General features: G+C 41.4%; 1 protein-coding gene across 1 annotated transcript; it reads left to right on the top strand.

Moving 5' to 3' along the window:
- Positions 1–1114: 1114 nt before the first annotated feature.
- On the top strand, positions 1115–23792 carry GCK72_000265 (uncharacterized protein; the record flags this gene model as incomplete). The annotated part of the gene is made up of 14 exons (XM_053722373.1): positions 1115–1475; positions 2263–2367; positions 3119–3282; positions 4168–4320; positions 5956–6121; positions 6562–6617; positions 7728–8282; positions 13488–14189; positions 15144–15312; positions 16305–16822; positions 17666–18130; positions 19576–19887; positions 20804–22359; positions 23540–23792. 14 exons carry the CDS (start codon positions 1115–1117, stop codon positions 23790–23792), a joined length of 5535 nt encoding a protein of 1844 aa, XP_053591018.1.
- Positions 23793–24213: the final 421 nt, after the last annotated feature.

Raw genomic sequence — 24213 nt, 5'->3', positions numbered from 1 at the left:
GATTCTGTGAAGAGGTTTAGACGAATTGGATTCATTTCGTCTCTTCCTCCTCACTTTTTTTTCTTACGGCGATTTTGGGTGATTATTCACTGAAATTTCCGGTTTTTTCCACTTATTTTTATGTTGAAAATGTCAATTTTGAGATATTTTCCCCCGGTGTAGGGTCGAAAATTTCAATTTTAAGATCCGGAATCGACGTTTTTAGACATTTTCCTCTGAAAACGTGTTTTGGTTCTAAAACTGCTAGAAATCGGTGGCCTAGAATTCCAGTGGGAGAGAAAACTAGTCCCTAAACGGATTTTGATGTGAAAATTTTGTGAAAATTACAGTTTTTTTGAAGAATTTGATATAACGAGAATGCTGACGACGTGAGGATTCTGAATCTGTACTTGAATTTTGTCTAACGTCAAAATACACCGAGATACAGCATTTTTTGTCTGAAAAAATGCTGAAAAAGACGTTAGACGAGATTCAAGTACAGATTCAGAATCATCACGTCGTCAGCATTCTTGTTATGCAAAATTCTTCATAAAAACTTTGAATTTCACAAAATTTTATATCTCAAAATCGGTTCAGGGACTAGTTTTTCTCTCCTGGTGGAATTTTAGGCCACCGATTTCTAACAGTTTTGAGCCAAGACGCGACGCATATCCGATCCAAAAATATGTGGAAAACCTGAAATTTTAGTGAATAATTACCATTTTTGCTGTAAATTTCACAAATTTTTATATGAAAATCCGCCTGAGGGACTAGTTTTCCATTCTGGTGTAATTCTAGGCCACCATATTTCTCGGTTATAGAAATCCGAGAATTCTGGTGGCCTAGAATTACGAATTCCTACTCTATTTTTACCAAAAGGGCACCAGGGACTAGATTTTTCACCTGGTGGAATTCTAGGCCACCGTTTTTTAGCAGTTTCACACTTTTCCATCCATAATTAGCCCCTATAATTACTCCGCTTGATTACCCCATTTGCCTCCTCCTCCTCCTCAAAATGTTACACCCTCTTGACGCATTATTAAACGCTCTCCTCGTTTTCTTCTCGTTTTCCCCAGTAAATCCCTGCTAAAATTCCAGTATGAACACCTAAAAATCAATCAATCAATCGATAAAAATGATAATCGCTGTGACATCGGTTCCCGCCTCCGTCGCCCGGAACCCCCATAAAGCGACGCCACCGCTCTCGCCAAAATTCGAGGCGAACGTCGGCTACCCACCGGCTCAACGGAGCCCGTCGACACCGTCGGCTCATCGACGTGTCTTTCCACCGCCACCGTCTCCCACTACACGTCGTCCCGCCTCTCAACTTCCACCGTCTCCAAAATTGAGTCGGAGCACACCGAAAATGGTGGCGAGGAAGGCGATGGGAGCAGGAGCTCCGCCGACGTCGCCTTCCATGTCGTCACCGCAGATTACACGGTTGAGAGTTAATGGGCGAGTGGTGAGGGTGACGGCGATTAGACAGAGTGCTTATTGTGAGTTTTTGATGTTGATGGACATCCGGATTCATAGAGATACAGATGGACTCAGACATGTTGTAGAGATCTAGAGATCATGCTAGGAAAACAGCTCCTAAGTAATGTTGTGTCGCTACGCAGCCAATTTACCCATAGGATCGGGGGTACTGTAGTTTGAAAAGATCCTAAATTTAGGATCGGGTTCCTGTCTTGTTATGATTTGTTGAGTTGCTACGCAGCCAATGGCACTTTGTGGCGGATACACAGGCGATCATATATGACAACGAGGTGTCCGAACCAGAGTTGCATGGAATTTCGACTTCTGGTTCGAAGGCGTAATTATGTTGCAAAATTGGCTGCGTAGCGACTCAGCATCTCAAAATTTCAATTTTTAGCAAAAATTGATTAGACCGCGTTTTCCAAGGTTTTAAACGATTTTTCTTCAATTTTCGATGAAAAACTGCTAAAAAAAAATGCTAGAAGTCGCACTAAAACCCATTTTCGACTAACTGGCGCACCTGAGACGCATTTTTTCTCGAATTCCATTAAAAACACTCTAAAATGAAAAAAATGAAAGAAAATATATTCGAACGCCTTCGAGACGATTCGAAACAAAAAAAATCTGAAAATTTTATTATTTTGAGTCGCTACGCAGCCAAAATGAAAAAACGACCGTTCTAGAACTGTTCTCGTTTTAAAACTGAGAACTTTGAAGGAAAATTGAGAACATTTTTTATTTTGTAGTTTTGACTACAGTAGTCGAGCTGCAAAAATGTACTTTTTTTTTAAAACTTTCATTTTGCAGATTCGTCATCCGAAGACGAGGATAGTATCAATGGCGGAACTCTCGGAAAGAAGGACGGTACACTGACACGACCGCCACAAACTGCGCCGAGGACCTCTTCGTTGTGTAAGTTTCGTTTCTTCATTGAAATCGCTGAAAAAATGCGTCCAAGGCGCGCCAGATAGGCGAAAATCGCAATTTTCTGTGTCATTTTCGAGCGTTTTTCATCGAAATTGAGGAAAATTGCAATTTTCTACCTTCCACAAAGTTAGTGTTAGGAAAAAGCGTCGAAGGCGCGCCAGACAGTCGAAAAATGGCGTTTTTTGAAGCGTCCAAGGCGCGCCAGATAGTCTGAAAATTAAATGTTCTTCCATCTTATTCATTGTACACAGTTTTTTAAAATGAAACTTTTGAAAAACGCGTCTAAGGCACGCCAGATAGACAAAAATAGGTTTTATTGCGGTTTTCTTGCTTTTTTCATCGAAAATTGGAGAAAAATCGTGTAAAAAATTTAGAAAACGCGCTCTAATCAATATCCGCTGAAAATCTTTCTAAATATTGAACGTTTGGTAGTACTGAGTCGCTACGCAGCCAATTTTTCAACATAGCTGCGATACGGAGGGAACTCACTCTGAGCCGCTACTCAGCGAAATTCGTGTGTAATCTTGATACAAAACTGAAATTTTGAAATTTCGAGTTGCTACGCAGTTAAATTAGTATGTTAGAAGGATATGGAGCTAAATGGTCGAAATTTTTCAAAAAAGTTGCTTTTTTTTCCTATTTGTATCACCAATTCCTGTCAACAAGACGCTTATCAAATATGCATATTTATCTTCTTTTTTTCTATATAATTTCAACAAAAAACCCGTTTTTACAGTGTCCAACAAGAAAAAGGAGACACCCTCAACAACGACGTCGTCAAATGCGGTCCCCCCACCGCCAATATCAAAAAATACGGCAGAACGGAGAAGTGGGACAAGAAAAGAGAGAGCTGTCGAGGATATGTTGAGATTAGTTCAGGAGAACAGGGATCGACATGATGTGAGTTTTTTTCTGGAAAAATGGACGATTTTTAGTGAGAAATTGCGAAAAAATCATTTTTAAAAAGGTTTTTAGAGATAAAAAAGGTTTTTTTATTGCAAAAACGACCAAAATGACCCTAAATTTGTTAATTTTCATAAATATTTTGAAGTTTTTGAGGGAAAATTGCAAAAATAAAAAAATTTAATTTTCTGTTATCTCCGCGCAGTTCTAGCAACTGTGCTCTACCGAAACACCCTTGAAAAATGTCTCTGTTTTCTCTGAGTCTCTCAATTTCGACACACAATTTTCTCACGGTTTCGGTAGAGCGTGGTTGTAAGAAGCGTGTCGTGCTAATATAAATTTTCTTTTATTTCTCGAATTTCTAAGTGAAAATGTTGAAAAAAACGCAAAAAATACAAAAATTCCAATTTTTAACATGAACAAATATTGAAATTTAAGGGAGTTCTACTATTTTTGCACTTTTTGGACGAAAAATCGCTCAAAAATGCTGTTTTTCTGACTATTTTTCGAGATTTTTGAGGTTTTTTTGGTTACAACACAGATTTGTCTGAAAATCGTCCGAAATGCCAAACCCCTTCCGAACCGCGAATTTTCAGCCCGAAAATGGTCAAAATCGGTCTCAGCTGGCCGAACTTTTTGTTGTTTTCTTTTTCTAGGCCACGGAAAGTTCTTCCATCCGTCCGTTTTGGGATTATAAATAGCGTTTTTTTTTTAACTAAAAAGTGACCCGCAAATTAAGTTTTTTCAGTCAAAAAATCTATTTTGAGTTGAACAATGTCTATTTACTGCAATAAACAGCGAAAAAATGACCCAAAAATTTAGGATTTTGTTAACATTTTGGAGTTTTTCCTATTATTCCAACTGATTTTTTAAAATTTTCAGCAACAAAAAAAGGACTACGGAGAGTATGTTCAAGCGAGAATTCGACCGAAAGCACCGAGTGGAGAAGTGATTCGAGTGTCACGACAAGACTATCGAAATAGTAAAATTATTGTGACCGATGGAGAGGCCATCAGGATTTCACCGCATCGAGAGGTACGTCGTTTTCATTTGAAAATAGGAAAACTTGAGAAAAAAATTCGGAAAATTTTGAATTTTGGCTCCAAAAACGCGCCGAAGACACGCCAGTAAAAAGGTCAGCACTATTATTATGGGATGTCCGAGTGAAAGTTTCTTAATTTTGACCATGTATTGAGCAAAACGCGTCAAAGGCACACCAGCCATTCTGGATCAGGTTGAGAACAAAGAAAACGCGTCGATGGTGCGCCAGATAACATGGTAGGGGTTTTACAGTGCATTGAAGTGAACGGATCGATGAATTTCAGAAATTTCAAAAAAACGCTCAAAAATTAATACAATTAATATTTTCTGACTATCTGGCGCGCCTGAGACGCCTTAGACACCAAACTAAAAAAACGCGCCGAAGATGCGCCAGAAAGGATTTTTCAATAATTTCAATCGTGTTTTACATCAAAAATGACGGATTTTCACGGATTTTTACTGATAAAAACGCGTCAAAGGCACGCCAGACGGGTTTTTCAAAACCCGGCTGGCGTGACTTTGACGCGGTTTTTTGTAATGGTTTTTCAAACTTTCTTTCATTTATGAATCATATTGTGAAAAACGGCAAAAGACCCAAAATTTGATTTCTTTTCGCAAAAAATAATTTCGAATTTTGGCGCCATTTTCACTGAAAAAAAATCTGAAAATCCTTGAAAAATGGTCTCTTTTCTCTAGCTGACCAGTCCTCCTTCCCCCTCATCCATTGATTAGCCAATTTATCTTCATTTCTTTTCTATTTTCATCTTTCCATTTATCTTCTTTATCACCCCCGTGCCGCCCGTCTCAACCCATCAATAGCCCTCATTAAATCACTACGATTACACCCCCGTCTGGCGCGCCTTCGACGCGTTTTTTCTCAGTTCAAATCTGTGAAAATTCGTCATTTTTGGTGAAAAACACTATGAAATGATTGAAAGAGCTTCGCTGGCGCGCCTTCGACGCGTTTCCTCGATGCATAGTTAGAACTAGAATTGCCTGGCGCGCCATTGACGCGTTTTTCTCAATTCAAAAATCCGTGAAAATGCATAGTTTCGTCTACTTTAAAACTCCGTACCATGTCATCTGGCGCATCTTCGACGCGTTTTTTTGCTCGTATTCTGATCCAGAATGTGCTGGCGCGCCTTCGGCGCGTTTTTGACCATCTCGGACACATCGTCATCTGGATTCGGCTGGCGCGTCTTTGACGCGTCTTCTCTAGAATATTTTCACTCTGAAATCCCATTATTTCAGTTCTAACGTTAGCTGGCGCGCCTTCGCCGCATTTTTGACAATCTCTGATATGTTGGTATCCAGAAACGGCTGGCGCGTCTTTGTCGCTTTCCAAATTTACATTTCAGCGCCAAAAGCACGCCAGACATGTGAAACACTAGGAAATTATTGAAGCTGGCGCGCCTTTGACGCGCCTTCTCTAGAATATTTTCCCTCTGAAATCCACTGGTGTTAGCTGGCGAGCATTTTTGACAATCTCGGACACATCGGCATCTGGGTTCGGCTGGCGCACCTTAGCCGCTTTCTAAATTCAAAATTTAGCGCCAAATGTACGTCAGACATGATTTAAACTTTTAGATTTTTCAATATTTTCACTCAATTTTCCCCATTTTTTTGTAGGAAATCGAGACAACAATTGAGGAATCAACGTCCCTACACGATCACCATCACGATCACGACGATGAGGCTGTCTATGTGAATACGACAATCGGCGGAGGGAATAATGGAGGAAGTCATGGAAGAATTCCCGATTCGCCCGGTGATGATTATCAGAATGCTGTTCTGCGTGAGTTATAGCGAAAAATCCCGGGAAAAACGCGTCCAAGGCACGCCAGATAGACGAAAATCGCTTCATTTTATAGCATTTTTCATCGAAATCGGGAGAAGAAGCGTGCGAGGCGCGCCAGCAGGTTTTTGCCTGAAAATTTCTATAAAAGGCGTCTAAGGCGCGCCAGATTATCGTAAAATGGCGTATTAGAGCAAAAATAGAAAAAAAAAACGTCCAAGGCACGCCAGATAGGCTCATTTTCATCATTTTTTAATGTTTTCCATCGAAATCGGAGAAAAGTGCGTCCGAGGCGCGCCAAATAGTCGAAAATATGTTTTTTCGGCGATTTTCTAGCATTTTTCGCTGTTTTTTCATCGAAAATTTGAGAATTACCGCGCGCGCGCCAACGTTACGCCAGCCTCTTGCTAACTTTTTTGATAATTTTCCCTTCTTTTCAGCTCTCAAACAGACGAAAGTGTCGTCGAAGATTCAGAATGTTGTCAATGCTCTACAGGTGAGTGGGCGTGGCCTAAATTTTGAATTTTTTATTTCAAAAATGGAAATATTCTGAGTGGGCGTGGCTTAAAATGTATCAAATGTCTAATTTCAGAATTTTCTGTATTTTTCATGTGGGCGTGGCCTAAATCATGAAATTCCGTTGAAATCCCAAAAAAATTTCACTAGCTGGCGCGCTTTTGGCGCGTTTCTGAAAATCTCTGTGATCTAGGTTCGGCTGGTGCGCCTTTGCCGCTTTCTAAGCTTGCATTTTAGCGCCAAAGGCACGCCAGACACCGATTTTCCGATAATTTTCTTGATTCTTCTTATTTTCCGAGGCCCCCTGAGTGGGTGTGGCCGAAAATTTTTCGAACTTATTCAAAAAATGTCAAAAAGTACATTTTGAAACTTAATCCCTCGATTTCTTTGCACACTAAAGTCTTCGCTGGCGCGTCTTTGGCGCGTTTTTCTCTATAACACGTTGAAAATACAGAACTTTTCAGTCTGAAACCCTATAATATCAGTTCTGGCCTTACTGGCGCGCCTTTGGCGCATTTTTGAAAATTTCTGATTTTGGTGCCAAACGCACGCCAGACATGGTTTGAAACGATTTTTGAGAATTGTCTCAATATTTCATGTTTCAAGGCCCCCTGAGTGGGCGTGGCCAATAATTTTTTGAAATTTTTTGAAAAAATGTCGAAAAGTGCATTTTGAAACTCTATCCTCAATTTTTCCGTTTGCAAAAGTTCAAAGGGGATGACCAATTAGCAGAGAGGAATCTTGGTCCCCCGCGGGAAAAAATTTTCCCGAAAATTCTATCTCTCTGGGAGCCCCCGGAGCCCAGAGCCGGCTCGGTGTGCCTTCTGACTAAGTGACAGCTGACCAAGAGCACTCTCTCTCTCACTCTTGGAGCTCGCGGAGCATCCGATGGATCCGATATCCGAAAGAATAGGCTCCGCCCACTTTTCCCGGCGGGGCTCCTATCTCTCGACTCAGCGGCTCAGAGCGCATTTTTTTCTTCTTCTTCTTCGATTTCTTATATTCCCTCCCTTCCCCAATGTCAACTGAACACCCATCTCGGGTGTATTTTCCGAGTATGGCACTCCGAAAAACTCGATACCTGAGACAGACGGTCTCCTCAACGGGACCATCTTTATTCAGCCCCGCGTCGCGTAAGCTATCCAGTGAGAATCACAAGGAATACTTGGCTCAACTTCACTCTCGCAAAGCGGTATCGCTGAAAGAGAAGAAGGTGAAACAGCAGCGATCGGCGGAGGAGGGATACGCATCGGCCTCACCGTCCACCGCATCGTTGGTACCCTCTCGGCCACCACTACCCAAATATCATCATGTTTGTGAGCCGAGTTATGGTGATGAGGATGATATTCTGCTGGATGACGGTGCTACGGTAACGTCTTCGGTGGATTTTGTCCCAGGATTTGTCCGAAGGGCAACACGGAGCTCAGAACAAATCCGACGTCATCGAGACTTTGTGAGCAACTCTTGCTCGGCGCCAAGCACTTCTAGTGGTGAGGAGTACGAATGGTCGTTTGTACGACGACAAAGTACGGAGCAAGAAGAGAGAGAGATGAAGAATGAGGAGGATGAGATGACGATCGGATGGACACGACGACAACACAGATTTAAGAAGTGGAAGTTGAATCAGACGATTCATGAGTTGGCGGTGAGACACGTTTTTCAATAGAAATAACGAAAAATCGTGAAAAAAGCGTCCAGATAGGCGAAAATCGCATAATTTTTGAGCGTTTTTTGCTTGAAAATTGTTTGGAAAAGGTGTCTAAGGCGCGCCAGATTGTCGAACAATGGCGTTTTTTGAGGAAACTGGCAAACGCGCTCTACTAGACTCTTAGAATATCCAGTTGACGGGATTTTTGAAGTCGAATGAATGTGAACTCGCTCTATCGCAATACTCTCAGACACATCGTGTTACCGGTAGTCGCGCTCTATCTGACTAGCTCAGTGGATCAAGTGAAAATGCGCTTTACCGCACTTCGTATTGAGAAATTGGGTTTGAACGCTTTTTCTCGTAATCTAGAAGCGATTTTGGTAGAGCGCGATTACACCTTCATGTGTAGCTTTGATGTGGAAATCCGCCGTAGTTTTCGCCAAAACTTGTTCCTTTTTTGGCGTTTTTGTGACTTTTTTTGAGAAAAAAGGCAAATGCGCTCTACTGCATACTTGCAATATGGGCCGCCACGTAACTCCCGTGACTCTTTATGTGCTGAAAAGTATACCAAATTGTAGATCACGACGAGTTATATGTCTGTGACTCCCTTGGTTATTCGTTAATGTGCCCCGGGCTTTGGAAAAGTGCCAAAAACGCAAAAATTGTCATAAAAACCATGCCCGCGCACATTAACGGTTCCATAATGTCTCAGTTTCGAAGCATACTAAATTCTCGGTTTCCAACCGTCCTGCTTTTAGAACTTCTTCAAAGCTCTCGTTTCTCTCGCATTTTCAGTGAGAAAAAACACTGAAAAACATGTTTTTTGCCGTCTCATCATAACTTTTTTCTACGAAACGAAAGAAAAAAAGTTTATTTCTAAATCGATGAGTTACGAGATGGAGAGAGAGAGAAACAAAACATCAACACATGTGATGGTGATGATCCCTGAAAACCTTGAAGGTTTCAACAAAATTTGTGTTCTTTAGAGAAATCGCGCCCTATTGAAAATTTCAATTTGAAATCAATGGTTTGCTAGGCGCATTTGCACAAAATTGAAAAGTGAAATCGTCCTCTGCCGACTTTTCGAAACTGAGAAGTCACTGAACAGATCCTTTGGACACTTTGAAACCGAGTCATTTCGGAACTTTTCCTATAGGACAGCTCGAAACCAAAAAAAAACGAGTCGAAACTTGGACTTTTCAGAATTGACACATTTCGAAACCGAGTCTATTACAGGGCTGTGCGGCAACAAGTTGCCGGTTGCCGAAATTGCCGAAATTGCCGAAGTTTTAGTTGCCGAGTTGCCGTTGCCGAATTCGGCAACTCATGTTTCGGCAACAGTTTGAGGTTGCCGAATTTCGGCAACAGTTTTTCGGCAACTCGGCAACAACGTTAAATTTTCTTTTCGTGATAAATTTTTGCAATTTTACAGAAAAAATCAGTGAAAAGACTTAATCTGGGCAAGACCCGCGGAAAAAAAAACTAGCCATGCAAATTTAACATACTGTAGTCGAATTTCGGCGGTAACTTCAAAAAAGTCTTGATTTTGACAAAAACCATAGAATTAATGGAAAATAGTTGATTTTAAGAATGTTTAGTGTTTTCACAAGCTCTCTTTATGATTTCTTGTCTCATTTGTAGATTTTTGTTATTAGGTTTGAGTGAACATAACTTTTTATGAGACTTTAGTAAAAAAAATACTACTGTTGCCGAAAGTTGCCGAAAGTTGCCGAATGTTGCCGAGTTCAAATTTCGGCAAATTGCCGAGTTGCCGAAAGTTGCCGAAGCATGAATTGGCTAGTTGCCGAGTTGCCGAGTTGCCGAAAAAAGCTGTTGCCGCACAGCCCTGGTCTATTAGCTGGGCACAGTTCTAACAACTGCGCTCCACTGAAACGTGCTTGAAAACTGTCTCTTTTTCTCTGAGTCTCTCAATTTCGCACACAATTTTCTTCGGTTTCGGTAGAACGCGATTGTAAGATGCGTGCCGTGCTAATAACAATCTGAAAGTGATCAGGAAGTTTTCCTCTCTATTTTCCCCCCGACAAAAACTGTCAGAAAAAAACCGTTTTCCCGACGAGAGATAGGGCGTCTACACTCCATGTGTATAATTAGCTTCTCCTTTCCCATTTCACCTGATGTGTCTCGAAACCAGTTCATTTTCGATCTTTCGTCGTTTCTTTTTTTGTTGTTTCAACCCCACCCATCATTTTACGACAACGACGAAATCACTCGTTTTCTCCGTTTTTTTTCTGGTGAAATTATGGTAATTTTTGTGATTTTCTGTTAGTTTTAAGCCCCGAATTGTGCAAAACTGGGATTTCGGAAAAAGGCCACAAAAACGTGAATTTTTTGTCCGAAAAATGTTGAAAGTGTGGCCATGGCCGAATTTTTTCTATTTGGTTTTCTAGGCCAGCATTCTCAAGGCGAAAAGGTGGAAGAACTTCCGTGTAGTCTGCGTGGACAAGTTTTAGTCTCAGATTTTGAAGTTTTAGCAAAAAGATCGGTTGAAATCGACTGAAATTGGCTTAAAATGGTCAAAATGTTGGTGTAGTCCTCGTGGACAAGTTCAATCTCAGATTTTTAAGTTTTTTTGCCGAAAAATCGGTTAGAATCGGTTAAATTCGAATGAAATTGACTGACAATCAGAAAAGCCTCCGTGTAGTCCGCGTGGACAAGTTCAACTTCAGATTTTGAAATTTTTGAAAAAAAATCGGTCGAAATCGGTGGAAATAGGCTCAAACTAGTCAAAGTGTTCGTGTAGTCTGCGTGGACAAGTCGGATTTGAAATTTTCGAGATTTTCTACTTTTCTTCTGTCTGTATTCTCTGTCTGAGACTCCAGATGTCTCTTTATCCCCAATTTTCGATCGTTTCTCCACCCTCTCTGAGCATAAAACTCACATTTCACATCTGGAGATTTTTTTTTGTGCAGAACAGAGACACACATCTGTGTTCGATTTTCACTCACATGTTTTCGTTTAGAATCAGAATGAAAATCTGGACTTTTTCAAAAAAAAAAAAGAGATCAAAGGTTAAGACACACGAGAATACTTGAGACAACTGAAAACATGGATTTGGTTACATATTTGATTGATTGACACAAGAGAAGAGGAAGTGATGACAGACATATGACGTTGTATGCATTGTATACATCTGGAAATTTTGAGATAGACTAGATTCTGGACACTCTTTAAAGGCGAAAACTACTCAAAAACCTGAAAATTTGAAGTTTCCGGAAGAAATTACGAATTTTGGACACTTTTGACCATTTTGACATAGATCATGAGATTTTGAGCCTTTGAAACTACCAAATCTAGAAATTGAGAGGAATAAAGTATTGGGGACATCTGGATGCCTGGACACACAGATAGAAAGTTGAAGACTTTGAACTACTTTGAATAACGGTTTACGGGGACATTACTGACATAGGTTGATGAAAATTTGCGTTTTGATATGCTTGAAATCTTGAAATTTACATAATATGAGTTTTGAAGACATCTGGATGTCAGGGCACACAGATAGACAAGGCATCCGAACATTCTGACGGTTCCCTTTAGATTTTCACTGTTTCAGAGCCCTTAAAGGTTATGTAACTGGAAAATCTCAAAAATGAGATTTAGAATAGTTTTTGGACCGCAAAGTCACTGAAATCTGAAGTTTTGATTCCTTGGAAAGTCCTGTCAGTTCTCGAGTTTCTTGGAAGTCTGAAAACTGGAAATTCCAGTATCAAGGACATCTGGACACCCAGATACACAGAGAAGCTGCCAGCAGAAAAATCTCGAATTTCAGTCCGTCCAAAAGTGACGTCAATGAACGAGCCAAATGTCGAGTCATCAGTTGTTCCGCATTCCATTCGAGTTTTTCTTGAAACACATTTTATTGACCCTTTCATCTGAATCCTCGAGAGAAATTCCAATCCTCAGGAATACTAAAAAGTTGCGAGACGATAAACAAGTGCACGACGAGACCCCAAACAGCTGTCATTTATCCAGAAACTCGATAAAAATTGATTGGTTGTTGACAGTCTATCTGCGTGTCCGAGAAGTCCGGATGTCCGCAACAGGGATCAGAAATTTTACACTTTTTAGAGGAAAATTAGTCAGTTTTTGAGGCTAAACGTGTCAAAATAACGATATTTTGACACCTTTCATTCGAAAGTGCATTTAGTTTCGTATTTTGACGCTGAAAATACTGAAAATAAGTGAACATCCAGTTTCAGAGACCTGGAACATGCCTAAGCTCTAAAAATGACTGTTTTCTGAAATTCGAGATGTTTTTCAGACGGTTTTGTTGAAAAATAGATGTTTTGATTGAGTCGGGGACCAAAAATCGCGGCTTGAACATTCATAATTGAGATTTTCAGCAGTTTCACCTTGTTTCAGCTGAAAATGTTTTTTAATTTTGACATTAGAAATGAGTTGATAGTAGTTAAAACTATTTATATAATCAATTTTTTAGCTCCGCCCACTTGAAAAATGACCTTTTTTTCGGATTCCTCTATTTTTGACTACTAGATATAGGTTTCTCGGCTCGGAAATGGCTTTTTGGTGGTCTGAAGTCTGTACAGACAGATTTTCAGAAAAATACGCATTTTAAAAACGAAAGTCCAAAAAATTGAGTAGGTCATTCAAAAAAAGGTGTTTCCTCTTAAAATTGTTTTAAAAAAAAGCGAAATTTGACGCCAGAAACGGTATCCTCATAGCAGAGTTGCGCGGAATTCCGACTTCCGACTTCCGGGCATTTTTTCACTTCCGACTTCCGACTTCCGTTTTGAAAATTTCACTTCCGACTTCCGACTTCCGGATTTGGAATTTTACTTCCGACTTCCGACTTCCGGATTTGGAATTTTACTTCCGACTTCCGACTTCCGTTTTTGAAAAAACCACTTCCGCGAAACTCTGCCTCATAGCTTAAACCGTCTATAGTCAAGTTGTGTGTAAATAGCTTCTGGCTCCGCCCACTTAAAAAGAGTTTCTCCAAAAAAAAGATTTCTGCGGAAATTAGGCTCCGCCCTCAAAAACAGCACAGATATGACGAGTGCACACTATTCGTGAGAACAAGTCCTGTTTTGGGGGCGGAGTCTAAAATTCCCATGTTTGGGGGAAACTCCGAGTATAGTAGAGACCCGATTACAGGTTTGGGTCCAAGATCCTCTGAAAAACCAATAAAAAAAATCACTCGTTAACCCATTTGTTTCATTTCAGAGACCACGAAGCAAACCGCTTCAAGACTACTACAACGACGATGACGCTGAACTAGAAGCGATGGCGAAAATCCGTGATCCAGAGGCTCCCCGTCCGGAGGGAACAATCATGAATCCAGTGAGAGGAGAGGCCGCCCATTCCAATACAAATAACACAATGCCCCGAAGTTTGGACAGCGCATTCCATCGATTCGGTACGACGGCGGCGAAAAATGTGGCGGCAATGGTATTGGATCAATCGGCGAAACCGTCGACACAACTGACATATGGAAAACTTCATAGTCGAGCTGGCAAAGTGGCTCATATGTTACTGACGAAAACGGTGCAAATTAATAAGGATGGAACGAAGAATTGTATGTGTAAACCCGGTGATCGTGTCGCATTGATCTACCCGAATACTCAGCCATTGCATTTCCTGGCGGCGTTTTACGGATGTCTTCAAGCTGGCGTCATCCCTGTCCCCGTGGAAATGCCATCGTCGAAACGGGAAGCTGGAATTGCTCAATTGGGATTCCTCCTCGGAAATTGTGGAGTGAAAGTCGCCCTGACTTCCGAGTCGTGTTATAAGGGACTACCCAAGAAGGTGAACACGTCTTCTGTGTTCTCGGCGCCTTCTGGATCCACGTCACTCACTGGAACAGCGAATGAAATTGTGGATTTTAGAGGATGGCCGAGACTGTGGTGGGCCGTTACCGAGCATATGGTAAGGAGACATTTTTAGGGAAAAAACGGATGAAATCGGTTGAAATCTCGGATTTTATAGTTTTCAGTAGAAAAATTGGTCAAAATCGGTTAAAATCGACTGAAAATCAAAAAAGTTCCCGTGTAGTCCGCGTGGACAAGTCAAATCTCAGATTTTGAAATTTTTAGCATAAAAATCTGTCAAAATCGATCGAAATTGAAAACTTGTCGGTGTAATCCTCCTGGACAAGTTAAATCTCAGATTTTGAAATTTTTTGCGGAAAAATTGGTTAGAATCGGTCAAAATTGTAAAAGTGTCCGTGTAGTCCGCGTGGACAAGTTCAATATTAGATTTTGAAAATTTTCGCAGAAAGTTTGATTTAAATCGGTTAAAATCGATCGAAATCGACTGAAAATCAAAAAACCCTCCGTGTACTCCACGTGGACAAGTTCAATATTAGATTTTGAAAATTTTCGCAGAAAGTTTGATTTAAATCGGTTAAAATCGATCGAAATCGACTGAAAATCAAAAAACCCTCCGTGTACTCCACGTGGACAAGTCGGATTTTGAGTTTTTGAATTTTTTGAGTTTTCCCGGTTTTCTTTTAGCGAAAAACTGTGAAAAAACGAATAAAATCAGCGTATTTTTGAAAATTGGATTCTGACTTGTCCACGAGGAGTACACGACGCACTTTTGACAGTTTTGAACGACTTTAGCCGATTCTTTATGATTTTTGTCCAAATTTGAACGAACTTTTTGAAATCAATCGTGTACTCCTCGCGGACAAGACTTCAGGAATTCGAAACTCTCAATTTGTCCCAAAGGAGTACACAATCGACTTTGAGCTATCAGATTTTGAAGTTTTTTTGGCAAAAAATCGGTCGAAATTGGTTTAAAATTGAAAATGGCTGTGTAAATCCAGAAACCGATAAAAAAGTACTAAAAAAATCAGAAAATCAATTTTGATTTTTGCAGTCAAAACCAGCGAGAGATTGGACGGCACCCCCTCGATTAGCAGATGAAACGATTGCATACATTGAGTATACGACTGGAAATGATGGAACAGTGAAAGGAGTTTGTGTGACGAGACAAGCCGTCTTTGCACACTGTCGTGCACTCACCACAGCCATGGAGTATAAAGAAGGTGAGAGAGTACTGTAAAAAGTTAAATTTTAAGACGTCGAAAAAAATTGACACACGGATTGTCCACGTGGAGTACAACAGCCATATCTATAAATTTTCTGCAAATTTCAATGTTTTTCCGCGATTTTACGTTTTAAATCACATCAATTTTGTGTGTTTTCGTATTTTTATCCGTAAACGGAGTAAGAACACCAAAAATTGATGGGAAATCACTGAAAAATTCAAAATCGCGCCGCCGACTTCTCCACGAGGAGTACACGAGGCGATTTTGCGTTTCAAGGGATTCTTATCAATTTTTGTGGTCCTTACTACTTAATAAAAGAAAAATACAAAATTGATGTCGTTTAAAACGTAAAATCGAACAATTGACGGAATAAGTTGGTGTATTTCTCGTGAACAAGTCAAATTTTTTTCGATATTTTAAAGTTTAACTTGTTGGTCACCTTTTGCCACGTCAGGGTCCAATTTTCGACAAAAAAACCGAGAAAATCGCTTAAAATATTGAAATATTTAAAATCCTGATGAAACTAAAAACCGACTTGTCCACGCAGACTACAAGGAAGTTCTCTTTTTTGATTTTTAATGTTTTACGCTGGATTTAGTTAATTTTTACCGATTTTCACTGAAACACGACCGAAAAAGTTGGAAAAACTCGAAAACTTAAATCCCGACTTGTTCACGAGAACTACACGGAGGCATTTTATGATTTTCAGTCGATTTTGACCAATTTTGACCGATTTTCCGAAAAAAAAACTTCAAAATCTGAATTGAACTTGTCCACGAGGACTTCACGGAGGCATTTTTGATTTTCAGTCGATCTCAGTTGATTTCGACCGATTCCATCCGATTTTTTTGCTAAAAGTTTCAAAATCTGAGATTTCACTTGTCCGCAAGGACTACACGAACAATTTTGCAATTTTAAGCCAATTTCGACCGATTTCAACCAATTTCAGTCGATTTTTTGCAAATCCCTATTATTATTATATTGTTCAGACGAAACAATGGTATGCGTCGTGGATTTCAAACGAGAAGTCGGCCTATGGCACGCGATTCTCGCGTCAGTCTTCAACGGAATGCGCGTGATCTTCGTACCGTACTCCCTAATGAAAATGAATCCGGCGACGTGGATGCATATGGTCTCAAAGTATCAAGCGACGACGGCACTCGTCAAATCACGTGATCTACACTGGGCACTTCTCGCCACTCGAGATCACAAAGATATCTCATTGTCGTCATTGCGGACGCTTCTGGTGGCTGACGGTGCCAATCCGTGGTCACTTTCTTCGTGTGACGCGTTCGCCGCGGCGTTCTCACCGGCGCCTTACAATTTACGCCCTGATGCAATGTGTCCGTGTGCTGGTAGCTCAGAAACTGGAACCATCTCGATCCGGAGGCGGGGCAACGCTCAGTTGGGAAGCCAAAGTGGGCGGGGCGTACTGTCGATGTCGGCGTTGAGTCATTGTGTTGTGCGGGTCGATCAGGAGAACTCGTTGACTAGTTTGACGTTGCAGGTTGGTATGATGGCCGAGTTTTGGTTTTCTAGGCCACCATTTTTTTTTTGAAAATTTTATTAAATTTGATGAAAACAACTGAAAATACTGGAAAAATTGATCCAAATTGTTCCAAAATCGAGAGAAATTAACACTTTTTAGTCGTGGTGTTCGAATTTTGGACATTTTTTCTAAAAAATTTAAAAAATTTGACCCGTGGCCGAAAAATCCCGTATCTGGCCGATGCTTGGGTTTCTAAGCCAAGAAAAATCCACTTACGTACATATTTCGTCATTTTTGGAACAGAAATTGGTCGAAAAAAGTTGGTGGCCGAGTTTTGGAATTCTAGGCCACCAAATCAAAATGTTATGATTTTTCCAAATTTTTAAAATTTCCTTTTTTTTAATACTCTTTTTTGTCAAAAATTGGGGAGAAATCAAAGTTTCTATGTTTGGTGGCCTAGAACCCGTTGATTGGAGTTTTCTAGGCCACCAAAGCTTGAAAAAAACGCTTAAAAGTGGTGATTAGAAGTTCGAGAATCGTAGAAAGCACACGAAAAACACTTTGGTGGCCTAATTTTTGGTTCCTAGGCCACCATATCAAAATCTTGTGGTTTTGCGATAAATTTGGTTCCTAGGCCACCTAAGAATTGAAAATGTTCAATTTTTCACGATTTTGGAATATTTGGGTTCCTAGGCCACCTTTCTCATTTTCTAGGCCACGCACCCTCCATTGTTTTTTAGTCAATAGCTCAAAATTCTCATCAAAACTCGGTAGAATCCGGTGATTAGAGGTTTCTAGGCCACCGGAATAGTTCGGTGGCCTAATTTTGGATTCCTAGGCCACGCTCTTTGATTTTTGCAGGACGCCGGTCAAATAGTCGCCGGAGCAGTCGTCGTCGTGACGGCAATCGACGGATCGAACCGCCTGTGTCAAGCAGATGAAATCGGTGAAATCTGTGTGTCCGCGAATTCGACGGCTCAATTATATTGGGCATTGGACGGTCAAACACAGCACACATTCAAAGTGGAACCAATCGGAGAGTACGGTAAACCAATCGGCGCCGTCCGTTATGTTCGAAGTGGTCTCATCGGATTCATGGGACCCGATGGAATGGTATTCGTTGTGGCACGTCGTCAAAGTCTTCTGGCGGTATCTGGAAGGTATCACTCGGCCGATGACATTATTGCGACGGTGTTGGCGGTCGAGCCGATGAAATTTGTGTATCGTGGAAGGATTTGTGTGTTCTCGACGAGTGTGTTGCGGGATGAACGAATTGTGATTGTGGCCGAGCAGAAACCGAATTGCTCTGAGGAGGAGGCGTTTGATGTGAGTCCGACTTCCGACTTCTGGGCTATTTTTCACTTCCGACTTCCGACTTCCGTTTTGAAAATTTTACTTCCGACTTCCGTTTTCGGATGTTTACTTCCGACTTCCGTCATTCCATAATTGTGGGATTTCGGAAAAGTGCATTTCGCAAAAATGCATGGAAAAATGGTCTAAAAGGACAGAAAATAGGCTTTTCTTCAGCCAAAAACTAATTTTCCACTGATTTTCGCGAATTTTATGAACTTTATCTAGGAGTTTTTGAATCTTTTCGAAAAAATCTACTTCCGACTTCCAACTTCCGACTTCCGGGCGTTTTTTCACTTCCGACTTCCGGCTTCCGACTTCCGTTTTCAAAATTTTGCTTAGGTTTCCGACTTCCGGATTACAAATTTTACTTCCGACTTCCGTTTTAGAAAAAATCACTTCCGCGCAACTCTGCTAGGGGGATATCTCGTCGATTTTTCCCCCGAAAAATGTGAAAAAAAAATGCAAAAACTGACCAAAAAACCCGGTGGCCGAACTTTTGCATTTTCTTGGCCACCGATCAGAAAGTTAGGCCATCGAGGTTTTTTTGGCCAAAATGAGCAGAAACCGAATTATTCTGAGGAGGAGGCGAAATTTTATAGTTTTGAGCTAGAATTGACGTTTTTCGGTCGAAAACTGTAAATTTTCGAACTTAAATCGAGAATCGGGACAAAAAACTTTGATGGCCTAGTTTTTGGATTCTAGGCCACCGGAGTTCGAAAATCGAAGAAACCCCTGACAAATTGTTTGATGGCGTAGTTTTTGATATATGGGTTTTTCAAATTTTAGAAATTTTGGTTAAAAATTGAAAAAGACGGTATTTTTCACGTAAAAAACACTTTGGGGGCCTTGTTTTGAGTTTCTAGGCCACGCAAAATTCCATTTACCTACATTTAGTGTCGTTTTTTGAACTAAAAAGTCGATGGCCGAGTTTAGGGTTTCTAGGCCACCGTTGTAGAAAACCCCAATTTTGATCGAAAGAATGGTGACAATGCAATTTTAGGTCGTGGCCGAGTTTAGGGTTTCTAGGCCGCAGAACTGAAATTTTCTGATTTTCCGAAAATTTCATAGTTTTTGTCAAAAATTGAAATTTCTATTTTAAAAGTCATCTTTTTTGCCAAAAAACTCGCTGATTTAAGTTTTCTAGGCCCCCAAAACTGAACTTTTTGGCTAAAAATTCAACTTTTGTTGATTTTTTGCAGTTTTAACTACAAAAAACGATATAAAACTATTGAAAATACTCTGATGGCCTAGTTTTCGGATTCCAGGCCACCAGAGTTCGAAAATCGTAGAAACCACGCAAAAACACTTTGGTGGCCTAATTTTGGGTTTCTAGGCCATCAAAAAAACGGTTATTAGGCCATTTCTAATCCACCAATTTTTGAGGCTGTATAACTAAATAAAAATGATTTTTTTTCCAGTGGATCACCCGAGTGCTCCGCGCCATCGACACAATCCACCAAGTGGGAATCTACTGTTGCGCCCTCGTGCCCGCCAATCATCTGCCGAAAACCCCACTGGGCGGAGTCCACGTATCGGAGACGAAACAACGATTCGAGAACGGAGATCTCCATCCGAGTACTCTTCTGATGTGTCCCCATAATTGTGTGTTGAATCTGCCGAAGCCCCGGGAGAGACAAGCGGACGTCGGACCGGCGGCAATGTTCGTCGGAAATATTGTACAAGGAGTACGCATTGCCGTCGCCAAGGGAAGGAATATCGATGATGAACCGGTTGGTTTTTTGAAAGAAAAAATTCGGAAGAAATTTCGTTTTTTTTTTTTAGCATTTTACATGGAAAATGCAGTAGGTGGCCTAACTTTTGCATTTTCTCGGCCACCACGTTTTGGCGACGTTTTACGTTGTTTTAAAGTGATTTTTACATGGAAAACCTCGTGTAAAGTTGTTTGGTGGTCTAACTTTTTCATTTTCTCCGCTTGGTGGCCGAGAAAATGCGAAAGTTAGGCCACCACACTTCTTGTAGAGATGAATACTGAGGTTTTCCATGTAAAACAACGTAAAACAAAACAAGTGATGGCCGAACTTTTGCCAAAACTCGGCCACCACTGAAAACATGCGAAGTATCCTACAACATGAAAATGTAGGCAATGAATCGGTGGCCGAACTTTTTCATTTTCTCGGCCACCTCCCAATCGGCCATGATTTTTGTTCAAATATCAAGTTTTCGCTTTAAAACAACGTAAAACGGCGCCAAAACCATGAAAATTACGAAAAAAAAATTGAAAAATAAGTGGTGGCCGAGTTTTTGCGAAAGTTCGGCCACCACTGAAAACCCTGCGAAGTATCGTGAACATGAAAGTGCAGGCGGCCTAGTTTTTTTCATTTTCTGGACGAAAGTTAGGCCACCAAACTCTTTCTGGCAATAAGAACTGTATTTTCTATGTAAAATGGTTTAAAACGTCGTAAAAATTGGAATTTGAAAATAAAGTCGTGGCCGAACTTTTGCAAAAACTAGGCTACGAGTCTTAAAACCGTGGAAATTGAAATTTGAAAAAAAAACTCGGTGGCCTAACTTTTCGGTCGGTGGCCTAGAAAATGCAAATGTTCGGCCACCCATTGTTTCGGTAAATGTTTTTCGTTTTTCCACATTTTCATTTTCTCGACCACCTCCAATTTCACTATTTTTCAGTCGCTCCCCCTACTGGAATGTCTCCGCTCACGTGCTCAAACCTCACCGGACCACCGTATTCTCACCCTGGTCACCGCAAAAAACGCCGAACAAGACACGGCGACATGCGCGACACTCTTGAAACGAGCGGAACGAATCGCCGGTCTGCTCACCGATAGAGCACGATTGAGTAGAGGAGATCACGTCGCGTTGATCTTCCCGCCATCCATCGATCTGGTCGCCGCGTTCTTCGGATGTCTGTCGGCGGGTCTCGTACCGGTTTGTATCAGACCGCCCGTCGCCTCGGATCTCAATACGACGTTGGGACCGATAAGGATGATGGTCGATATGAGTAAAGCGGTGGCGATTCTGGCGCCAGCGAATGTTAGTAAACTTCTGAAGAGTAAAGAGGCCGCCCATTCCATCGATTCGAATGCGTGGCCCATGATTTTGGATTTGGAGGATGCGCCGAGTTCGTGGAGGCGTAAGAATACGGTAGCCAGTGATACGACGACATCTGGAAGTTCCGGCGCCGCGTCGAAAGATGAGATATGCTACCTGGATTTCTCTATCAACTCATCCGGTCAACTTCAAGGATCCTCCATGTCAGAGGCCTCCGCGATTACTGTATGCAAGAGTGTCAAAGTGTCCTCTGAGTTATACCCGAGTCGCCATGTGGTCGTCTGCGCTCCACCGTACTCGGGGATCTCGCTGGTGTTATGGTGTCTATCTTCCGTTTATAGTGGACATCATACCACATTAATCCCCCCAAGCGAAGTTGACGCCCAGCCATCGCTATTCCTTACGACACTATCGAATCTTAAAGTTCGAGATGCGTTCACCACGTACTCTACTATCAATTCGTGTGTCACACAGCTTGCCACGTCGGTGGAGAGTCTAAAGGAGCGTGGTTGCAACCTTGCGATGTTGAGAAGTTGTGTGGCGATTGCGGAGGAACGCCCACGGATTGCTCTAATGAATTCGTTCTGCAAACTTTTCGCCCCATTGGCTCTCAATAATAGAGCGATTTCCACCTCGTTCTCCTCGAGAGTCAACGCGGCGATTTGTATGCAAGGAGCGTCTGGTCCGGAGCCCTCCACGGTCTATGTGGATGCCAGAGCTCTCCGTAATGATCGGATATCCCTTGTGGGGAAAGGAGCACCGCATAGTGTCGCACTGATAGAAAGTGGAAAGCTGCTTCCCGGTGTGAAGATTGCCATCGCCAACCCGGAGACCCGAGGGCAATGCGCCGATTCGCATCTTGGAGAGATTTGGGTGGCCAGTGTGCACAACGCGTCGCCACTTAACAGAACGGGCGGTGCGGCGTTCACCGAAGAAGTCAATACTGACGTGTACAACGCGCGGCTCACGACGGGCGATACGAAGACCCGATGGGCGCGTACCGGTTATCTCGGATTCCTACGACAAACTCAATCGATAACGGAACACGGGGAGCTTCATGACGCCGTTTTCGTCGTCGGAGCACTCAATGAGAGTCTAGTTCTGCGTGGAATGAGATATCATCCGTTCGATGTGGAGAGTACCGTATCGAAGGCGCATCGATTTGTTGGAAATTCGTGAGTTTTCTCTTTTTTTGACATTTCTGGGGAAAATTTGGAATTTCTGGCGTGTCGTTGGCGCGAAATATTGAAATTCCGAAGTCTGGCGTACCTTTGGCGCGTTTTAGTCTTATTTTGCGCTTTTTAGGTATCTGGCGTGATGTTGACGCGTTTCTAGACTTTCTCAAACGTTCGAAATTCCGAAGTCTGGCGTACCTTTGGCGCGTTTTTCACTTGAAAATCAAAATTAGAGACTTTTGAGAGTCTGGCGTGTCGTTGGCGCGTTTTTAGGTTTTTAAGGACGGCTGGCGCGACGTTGACGCTCTATTGATTTTTCATACTTTCAAAATTTCAGAAGGCTGGGGTGTCGTTGACGCGTTTTAGGCTTATTTTGAGGTTTTTGAGGGAGTCTGACGTGCCGTAGGCTCGTTTTTAATCATATTTTGAGGACTGGTCCGGAGCCCTCCACGAATATTCGAAATTCCAAAGTCTGGCGTGACTTTGACGCTTTCTCGACTTTCCCCAGTTATTCGAAGATTCAAAATTTCTGAAAACTGGGGTGTCGTTGGCGCGTCTTTAGGTAGTTTTGAAGTTTTTGAGGAAAGCTGGCGTGAAGTTGACGCGGTTTTCAACTTTCCAATATTCGAAATTCCAAAAACTGGCGTGACGTTGACGCGTTTCTAGACTTTTCAATATTCGAAATTCCTGAGGCTGGCGTGGCATTGACGCGTTTTTAGCTTTTTGTAAAGGCTGGCTTAACGTTGACGCTTTCTTGATTTTCCAAATTTCGAAGGCTGGCGTATCGTTGGCGCGTCTCTTAAAATGAAAAATGAAAATATGAGAGAGTCTGGGGCGCCTGAGACGCGTTTCTGTGTTCATAGTGTTTAGTAGAAATTTCAAATGACTGGCGTTCCTCGGACGCGTTTTTCACACTTGAGAATCGAAATTTTTAGAACATTTTTTATGAAAAAGGAATGTCTGGTGCGCCTTCGCCGCGTTTTTCGTTAAGACTACTGTAGCCTCCCGGTGGCCGAGAACATCAATTTTTCTTTCGAAAATCTTCTTTTAAGCCCCGCCCACTTCAAGTAACCTCAAAAATCACAAAATTTCACTTAATTTTCCGCACAAATTGGGCATTTTATCGATAAAAATGTGGCAAATTTTAAAATTTTAATAGATTATTTTACAATTTTTGCAGTGCCGTGTTCACATGGAACCATCTGGTTGTCATTGCCGCCGAGTGTACTGGAACAGAATCAGACGCTTTGGATCTGGTGCCAGCAATCACATCGGCCGTCTTAGAAGAGCATCATCTTATCGTCGGAGTCGTCGTCGTCGTCGATCCGGGATCAATTCGACACGGACCGGGCGGCGAGAAGTTGAGAAGTACCATACGGTCACTGTTTTTGGAGGAGAAACTCAATCCCATTTATGTCGCTTATCATATGTAGACACTGTCGATAAAAATCGATAAAAATGGGCGGAAAAACCTATTTTTATCGATAAAAATGTGAAAATTGAAGTTTTTATCGATAATTTCGTATCAAAGTCGATAAAAGAGAGACATCGATAAATTTTTGTCGACAATTTCTGGCTAAACACCCAAAACTCAATTTTTGTCGATAAAAACAACAGTTTATCGACATCCGTCGGTTTTTGTCTGCAAAATACGTGTTTATCGATAAAAATGGAATTTCGAAAAAATAAATTATCGACAGATTCCAACTAAAAAACTAGATTTTTGTCGATAAAAACAAAAAATAATCGAAAAAAGTGTTGATCGATAAAATCCATATTTTTGCTTGTTTTTTAACGTAAGTGTATCGATAAAAATCACAAAATATTACCGATTTTTATCGACAAAAACCCGAT

Source organism: Caenorhabditis remanei, chromosome I (assembly GCF_010183535.1).
Source record: "Caenorhabditis remanei strain PX506 chromosome I, whole genome shotgun sequence".
Classification (NCBI taxonomy): domain Eukaryota; kingdom Metazoa; phylum Nematoda; class Chromadorea; order Rhabditida; family Rhabditidae; genus Caenorhabditis; species Caenorhabditis remanei.
The sequence above is the reverse complement of the archived record's forward strand: the minus strand, read 5'-3'. Positions and strand labels throughout refer to the sequence as shown.